This window comes from Doryrhamphus excisus, chromosome 5 (assembly GCF_030265055.1).
Source record: "Doryrhamphus excisus isolate RoL2022-K1 chromosome 5, RoL_Dexc_1.0, whole genome shotgun sequence".
In the NCBI taxonomy this organism is placed as follows: domain Eukaryota; kingdom Metazoa; phylum Chordata; class Actinopteri; order Syngnathiformes; family Syngnathidae; genus Doryrhamphus; species Doryrhamphus excisus.
This window is the reverse complement of record NC_080470.1, coordinates 12,770,322-12,779,095: the sequence shown is the minus strand read 5'-3', so window position 1 is coordinate 12,779,095 and position 8,774 is coordinate 12,770,322. Positions and strand designations below refer to the sequence as shown.

The window sequence follows — 8,774 nt, the reverse complement described above, 5'->3', positions numbered from 1 at the left end:
AATAAATAATTCAAACGTCGACACATTTATTCGATTGTCCATCAAATAAAATCTTATAATTTTAAGGAGCTGTTTTTTTTAATCTTGTGAGGGTTTTGGTATAGTAATTATCTACCCGCAATAATCATTACTGTCTTCAGTGTATACAAAATGGATGTCCATTTGATGCTTGTGAATGACGTTGAAATGAGCTCCCTTGCTCTGCTTTAGCCGCTGGTTGAGACTTTCAGAACTCTTGCGTAACTGATCGGAGATCTGTTGATGTTGGTATCTGCCCTGCCCTGCCCATGTTCGTCCTGGTTCAGATTTTGACACCCATCCACTCTTTTTCTATGCCGCTTATCCTCACTAGTGTCGCAGGGGTATGCTGGAGCCTATCTCAGCTGACTTTGGGCAAGAGGCAGGGCACACCCTGGACTTAGCAGCCATAGTATAGTCTACCTTTCGGTCAGTTGTAATCAAATTTGATACTGTGATGGTTTTATGTGATGTAGTAGGAATGTAAGATGTCTTAATTGTATATTTTCTTGGTAGTATTACATGAATTTGACCCTGTGTGGGGTTAGCTCCAGCTCACTAAGCTGGAGGTTCACAGCTAATGTTGAACTGCCATGATGTCACTTAACTATATAAGCAATTCATTCATTATATCAACAAGATTATGTATTTGAATTGAAATTTATTGGACAAAATTGGGCAAAAGACAAATTATTAAAATTGAATTACAGAATACTGTACAGACGTATACAACCGAGGCTATATGTTCTGATCAAAAAATGTCCATCAACTTGAAATAAGTGCTGATTTGAAGTAGTTTTGAGGTCTGTTTTTGTTATGTGTTGCTCCGCCTGTTTGTCACAGGAAGGAAATGTCTCCACCAAGATGACCATCTCTGTCTGCTGTGACTGTCCACTGTTGCTCCCAAGACGAATGCCACGACTTCCTACACCTCAGACCACATTAGGGAGAAAAGAATTATAGTATACTGTATATACAGTATCCAGCTTTTTTTGGATGTAATCGATCCCGAAGCGCTGGAAGGAATGAACATCATCCTCATATCTTCACTGTTTGGTGAGTAGGTCTATAGTAGACAGTTTTCTGTGGATGTAATAATTGCTTGAGAAACAAATGCCTTTTCACGACTTTTATCTAAACCGCTTGCCACTTATAATATCCCACCGCAGGGAAATGTGGAACCAGAGAAATACATTAGATTCATGTCCATCTCCAGCTTCCCAAAGAGGGATACCCCAGGGGTATGCAAATTGTCACAGTGGTCTTGTGGAGAGCAAATTCATTACATGGCAAATCTCCTTGCTCTCGCATCAAAGTACAGTACAGTGGGACCTTGGTTATAGCGTCATTAATTCATCCCAGAAGGTCAGACTCTAACCGAAACGGACATTTACCAAATAAAAGTCTCTCGTAAGAAATTAATCTGTTCATGTTATACATTTTATAGTTTTACAATTGTAGTTTTACATGCAGAAAACAAATCAAATTGCATATAAATACACATAAAGCATGAACTGAAGGCATAACTCAACATTTAAGGTTACTGAAACATATACACAAACAACCATTCACACTCACATTCATACCTATGGACAATTTGGAGTCACCAATTAACCTAGCATGTTTTTGGAATGTGGGAGGAAACCAGAGTCCCCAGAGAAAACCCACATATGCACGGGATGACCATGCTAACTCCACACAGAGATGGCCGAGGGTGGAATTGAACTCCGGTCTCTCCAAGCTGTGAGGCCTGCGCGCTAACCACTCTTCTGCCATGCAGCCCACAAATGTCCATGTTTTGATCATTGAGTGTATAAGTATATATAAATAAGTCTATACAGACCTCACCAAACATGCCTTCATGAAACAACACCAAGGTTTTGGCACTTCTGCCACCTTGTACACGTTTTTACAGCTTAAAATGGCTCTGAAAGTAACAAGCATTTGTGTTGCATCACATCTTCACCTCTTATTGCCTAAGAAACATAAAAGTCATATCAATACTTTATTGTGGTCAAGCGTTCCAGTTTATAAAAACCTATACATCCATCTTTGTTAGTAGTTACAATGAGTTAAAATAAACTTTATTGTCTTCTCAGAGATAGTAGTAGTTGAGGTTAAGTGTCTGAAGGTGTACGAGACAGTGAGGTTTTGCGGAACCACTGATCAACAGTTGTTGTTTTTTTTGTGTGTGTCTACCAAACACAGGTTACGGGATTTTTTGCATCACGTTCAAATTTTGTAGAAGACTTGAGAGAGTAATTGTGCTGAGATGATACCATTTTCTCATAGATTAGATGTATAAACAATTGGAGGATACCTGGCAGAATACATTGTGGTTGTCTACAACTATGCATTTCTCTTGTGAATGGAAATTATTTAATCATGTGCTGTATGTGGGTCTGTGTGTGTGTTACAGGAAAACAGATGCATTCTTTATGTTCCCATGGGGAGTACAAGAGTGTAAATTTAGCTTGTTTAACAAGTGAGAAGCTGTGCTGTGTTACATCACAGTCTAGCAGCAACATTATAGTATGCCCCCCCTCCATAGAAGGCCATTAACAATCTCATTCATTTAACTCTTGACTGACAGCAAAACATATTACACACTATACAGCCTGTTTTTATAAAAAGACCAAGCTGAGATTGTGTGTGTAAAATAAGTTTCCTGTGTTTCAGGTGTAGCAGCATTTGTTCTTCAAGCTGCACCGTCTAAAGGTAAACACAATAATGACACATTAGAAAAGAAATTAGTTATTTAAGTTTGAAATTACAAAATGATCCTAGGCCTATTATGCATATATCAACACCTCATAGCAATTCTCAGATACTTGGATAGACCCTGAATTTACAAAAAAAAGCTATAGTAAACCCCTTGCCCTCATTAGTTACAAAAAGACATTAGTATGAGTGATTGTTTCTCAGTTTTCACACAATAACACTGTTAAAAACAAAGTCTGCTTTCTAACCAGAAGACTTGAAGGTCTCTGTATCTGTGTGGCCGCCGGGATCAAAGGTCTTCCTGGAGGAGTGTGTGGTGTTGCAGTGCACGGTGATTTCAAACTCCACTTTCATATGGCGCTACCAATGGTTCCGGCACAAACCCAACACAGCCCAGAAGACTCAAGAGAACCCCCGCCACTCGGTTTCTGGCGACAGCTACTCAATCACGGCTGTGACGTGGGAGGATGCAGGGAGTTACTGGTGTCAGGCCGAGCGTTCCGACAGCAACGGCACCATGGTGAGCCTGAACGGGCCCACCACACTGAGTGTGTCTGGTGAGTGGGAGAATAGTGGCATCAGATTTGAAACAAAACCTTTGCATGTTTGTGTTACATCAGGCATAGTAACAGTCACATGCTCTGAGTGAGGTCTTGCCTATCAGCACACCATAATCATGCATATTGAACTGTGCACTGTACAACTTCACTTTATTTGCAACACACGATACCTCAAATAAAAAGTGGAAATGTCCCACTCTTGAAGATAACTATATGACACTACTGTAGATAAATGAAAGGAACAGTCCTAGACAATAGCTTATCACATTCTTCTCCTCTGGGAGGCGCCATATAGCTACAAATAAAAACGTCCAAAACCCCTCCAAACAGAAATGATCAGAACCACGTAAACACCATAAAACAAATGCAACTGAAAATGCTGGAAAAATAAAATATTCTGCAATCACACAAACTCTGCAAAATCAAAAAAGTACCAATGCCAAAACCACACACATTAACCCCCAAAACACACGCTTGACAGAAATCAGAGGACTCAGTGGCTAATATTTCAACTGCACATATATCCATTCAGTCAAGAAACAAAGTACAGGCTCATAGTTGATAAGTAATAGTACAACATCATTTAACACACAATATAAATAAAATCTTAATGCACTATGCAGTCATGAAACTTACATATTTGTTCATGTAATGTACACAGAACAATGAACAACTTCATGTCTCTCTCCACTCAGTGCTTTCAAGCGCCTTGCGTAACATGGGTTTTATGCTTTCAGACGCCATTTTAATCACACAGTTTTTAATTTCTATTCACGTACCCACCTTTACAAATCCCAAGCTCTATAATATTGGAAAGTATTGTGCCAGGGTACTTAAGAAAGACATAAAGAAAGATTGTAGCTTTTCATTGTACCTCTTCAAAAGTCAACCAGCCTTCATCTGGGCATTCCACCCATGTCTTTAATAGGCACATCCCTTCGGTCTGGCTCACCTGAATTTTATTTTGCATTGCGTTCTTGTGTGTTTTGGATGGGACTCTGTGTTTGGAGCGTTTGTCCCTGTCGGCCGCAGTACATAGAATCTAAAGATCACTTAGTCCAAAGCAAACACACAGTAGCTAAGTGATTTGAAAGCCTCACTGTATGTCCTGTGCCATCCACAGCACAGTGCTGCATCATACTTCATATTTTTAACATTTTGACATTATAATGTAACTATAATTCTGCACAGTTCTCATTTTGGTATACATTTGTTCTCTTGTGACTATTTTTTTCTCATAATGATCTGGCAATATCTTAATTTCATGTAATTTCAAGTGTGTTTTGTTTGTTATTGTTCCATTATAACACATAAAAAAAGAGAAAAGCTGATATGTTGAAACAATAATATGCTTTGTCACCAACACAAAGTGTTGTCTTTGACTTTAAAATAGTCAATAATTACAAGCATTAGTTCATGAGCCTTTGATTGTGATTTGATATTTGATTTGTTTTTTGTCTCTGGCTGCCTCAGAGCTACGTCTTCCCTCACTCACTCTGACACCAAGCACTCGACACATGTTCATCGGCGACACCTTCACTGTCCGATGCCCTGAGCCTCAGACAAACTCCTCATCTTGGGTACTGAGGCAATCCTCCCTTAGCCACGGAACAAGGACCTATGACTCCAAGACTGCTGCGTGTTCACCGCTAGGGGGCTCTGTTAGTGCAGCCACATCTGGTACCTGTGTCCTCTCTGCTGCCAGGAGGCATGCCGGGCTGTACTGGTGCGAGGGTGCTGAAGGCCGCAGCAGCGCAGTTCAAATCACCGTTAGCTGTGAGTCTTGGAAATCTATGAACACAGCATAACATGTAGTACATCTTATTGTTGTCTTTCATGGTGTCTTTGTCCTGCAGCTGGTCCGGTCATCATGAGGACTCCCGCCTTCGCCGTAACACAGGGGAGTAGTGTGGACTTATCCTGTCACTATTGGAGAGGCAACCACACTAAAAGCATATTTTTCAGGAATGGCATTGAAATGTGCACTACCACTTCTTCCAGTCCTGGTAGAGACATAAAGCTGACCTTAGAGAATGTGACAGAGGCGCATGAAGGCTTCTACAAGTGTGCTTCTCAGGACAGAACCATGGAGAGCCCAGAGAGCTGGTTATCAGTTAGACGTAAGACATGCTGTACATTGTTGTGTTTTCTTCCCTGTAACAAGTCAGTCATTAAAATGTGACTGTTGTGTGTTTTAGGCCACTCGTTATCTGCCGATTTGTCAGCTGGCTCCAGTCCTGGTAAACTATGCGTTGACTTTGACCACAGTTAGTTTATGGCCATTGCTTTACACTATATCGCTTCACTTGCAGTTCGCACTACAATGCTTTCACCCAACTGCACAGGGGTTGGAAACCTTTAGCATCAAATCTGTTTTCATTTAAAACCCATTTGGAGCCACAGAACCTGATTGACCACTAAATTGAAGATAACACTACATTGTTTTCTTAAAGGGACAGTTGGGATATGCTCCAGCATACCCCAGCACCTCCCGAGTGAGGATAAACGGCATAGAAAATGGACGGATATTGTCATTTTTACAAGCAATATACAGAAAACAATATGCCAACTGGATGTGATGACAGCTCAAGAGGCCACAGAGCAGAGGGGATGTTATTAAAATGCATTATCTTGAAAATGAATTGACTTATATCCATGGAATTCCTACACATTTCCATGCAGAAAATGTGTGGTATTTCCTCACGTTATGTATGTTTGACAATTTGGCATGACCTTCTCCACCGATTTTGGATCAACATTCACAATGAAAGTGTTGTAACACATTGATTTGTTCCGGTTCCAGCACCCCTCTGCATGTCGCCTTTGTTGCCATTGTTCATTGGCAACAAATGAAGCTAACAACGGAAATAGTGCCAACATCATGGTTTCTCACTAACTCACCAGAAAACACTGCTAGCACTTTGGCGGTCAACTCTGACTCAAAACTTTGAAGTGCTCATGATGACATCAGAAGAGACAGCTTAGTGAGACTACACAGAAGCATAAACCAGCTGGAGCCACAACAGAAGGATAAATGAGCAGACCTGTGCAGGGTTGATGCTCTCTGTCTTAGCACAGGAGGTCTCCTTTTTAGGGTGTTCTGAGTTTCATCTTTTCACAGTTACGCATGCACTGCCATTAATCATTAATACCGTACAAGAAGATAAAAAGAACTACTTACTTTCCCAAGACAGAAATATATTAAGGCAGATGAATATATTGGTGAACTGGTGGATAACAGTGTGGCTACAGGAAGGAAGGAAGTAGAATGCCACTTTTATTCTTTTATTCTAACTATTTAAGTCAAGTCTCTATTGTGACTCCCAAGGCAGTGAGGCAGACTTGTCTGGGCTAGCGTATAAATGTGAAAGTAAAATGTAAATTAGACATTGTGATACGCTCTGTGGATAAAGCACCCTTAGTTGCATGCCCGGTACAAGCTACTGAACTGTGGGAGACATCATGGAGGATAAAGAATGGTATTCTTTAACATGTGAAATGATCTGCTCCTATGAATTGGACAGTGATAACAGCATATTTCTATGTATTGCATCTGTTATGTGTACAGTGTGAGTGACTTAGGAGTAAAATAAGTTAAAACTCGACTTACATATAGTCTAGGAACAGAACCTGTTCATAACGTGAGGACTACCAGAACTTAAACAAATATGAGTCTTTTTTTCTCAACAGGATATTGGATTGCTTCATGTGTTTTTATCGTCTTCATGCTGTTGGCTATCTGGCTAATCTATTACTTCAGGTAGGGTGGAATATTTTTTTTTCCATGACTGGTTATTGTTAGTTATGACACTAATTTGCTCTGTCACCTATAATGCCAGGCTAAGATGGGGATGTTTTCTTCAGATAGCTACATTGGATTGGTTTAAGCACCTTCATCTATCCATCCATCCAACCATGATGCCACCGTGTAGCCTTTAATTATGCTTTAATTTTTTGTATGCAGTGCACCCTGGAAAGATTCTGGACACCCCCTATTCAAGACAGTTTTCAAAAAGCCTGTCAGTCATTTGAGGGACTCTCTGACCCTTTTGTCGGTTCATGTGAAGGTACAAGATGATCTACACCCAGAGATGTTGGAAGCCTTCTGCCGAGGAATCTCCACCGACGGCGCTTCCAGCCACCAAGCAGGATGTAACAGAGGTACAGTGGGATCTGTCCTGGATGGAGATGTCCAATCTGCTCTCGCACACATGAAAGTTCTCTCTCACCTCTATCGTGGATATGAGCTGAGCATTTACAGTACAAATATATGTAGTGTATTAATCTTTTGATTCGACCTGACCTGTTCTACAATACGCAACAAGCTAAATTGCAATTGAACTGATTTCATTTCAAAGACTCATATGGCTGTCTGAATTCATCAGCATTTTTGCATAAAACGGATGTACTCCACATTTGTTGTATACAGTATGTCTCAGTGTCTTGTCTTGTATGGAGTGCACTATGGATTTGTGCATTGGTTGGCATTGTGTGTTTCACAATGTATACAATATTTCCCATTGAATGTGCTTCTCAGTTGTCCCCTTGTCCCCTTGTGTCTCTGGTTTTCAGCCAACCCCCTCAAGAATGTTTTTCAGCCAAGTGCCCTTTAACAAGAGAAAAGCATTCTTAGTTGAAATATGTAAATCACAGCACTGGAGTATCAATGTCTATTTTATTGCCATTTTAAAACGCTCCTCTATCCATCCATCTTCTTCCACTTATCGGGTGGTCAAGTTGAGGCGTGGAAGCCTAAGCAGGGAAGCCTCCCCCGGCTACTTTGTCTAGCTCCTCCTGGAAGATTCTGAGGGATCCTCAGGCCAGTTGAGAGACATAGGGCTCTAATTTTGTGGCACAGGGTGGCGGAGCATGGCATACCCTATCACATCTGATGTCAGATCAAAGACTCAACCTGACGGCATCTGAAAGTATGATGCCAACTAATGAATTCACATTTTTCAGCCAATCACAAACAGCCACAGCATCAAAGGCTCTCCTATTTGGCGACGACACAAGTACTATGCCTGGATTAGCCTGCTGCTGTGTTGAGCAGAGCTGGTCTACAAGCACATTGTGGCTTCTGATGTGCAGTCCAGTGGGCCCTACGCATTTAAAGGCAAATAGGGACATTCATTTCATTGGTTAAGATTACACTTGACTGTGTTAAACCCTCTCACGCCTTCTCTTCTCCTTCTTTGCCACTTGCGCCGGTGGGAGGGGCAGAGGCGCAGGTGTGCCACACTGCGCCAGGCTGCGCCATTCACAAAAAAAAACTATGAACCTTATATATTCAATATAAGGAATATTTTAATAGGAAGCACTTTGGGTGTGTGACCAATCACAGCGAAGTGGGCATGCCCGGAGGCGGGTCGTGGGTGGAATAAATTAAGACCAACAGGTCGCATTTATTGCTCTAGAGAGGGCGGGGCCAAGGAAAAAAGGATGAGGCACACAAAAAAGTGCCCATCCCTAACT

The 8,774-nt window shown here is 41.2% G+C and overlaps 1 protein-coding gene across 6 annotated transcripts; it reads left to right on the top strand.

Moving 5' to 3' along the window:
- Positions 1-305: 305 nt before the first annotated feature.
- LOC131129118 (Fc receptor-like protein 2) lies at positions 306-8,395 on the top strand. Of its 6 annotated transcripts, none has more exons than XM_058072289.1 (9): positions 306-447; positions 862-1,074; positions 2,698-2,736; positions 2,991-3,296; positions 4,773-5,075; positions 5,156-5,419; positions 5,498-5,539; positions 6,990-7,059; positions 7,367-8,395. In XM_058072289.1, exons 2-9 carry the CDS (start codon positions 1,044-1,046, stop codon positions 7,512-7,514), a joined length of 1,203 nt encoding a protein of 400 aa, XP_057928272.1. In that variant the 5' UTR covers positions 306-447; positions 862-1,043; the 3' UTR covers positions 7,515-8,395. The 6 variants fall into 6 exon arrangements, with proteins under 6 accessions (XP_057928272.1, XP_057928270.1, XP_057928269.1 ...); XM_058072287.1 differs by having other exon boundaries at positions 2,994-3,296; positions 7,264-7,601; XM_058072286.1 differs by having other exon boundaries at positions 7,264-7,601.
- The last annotated feature ends 379 nt before the right edge of the window (positions 8,396-8,774 follow it).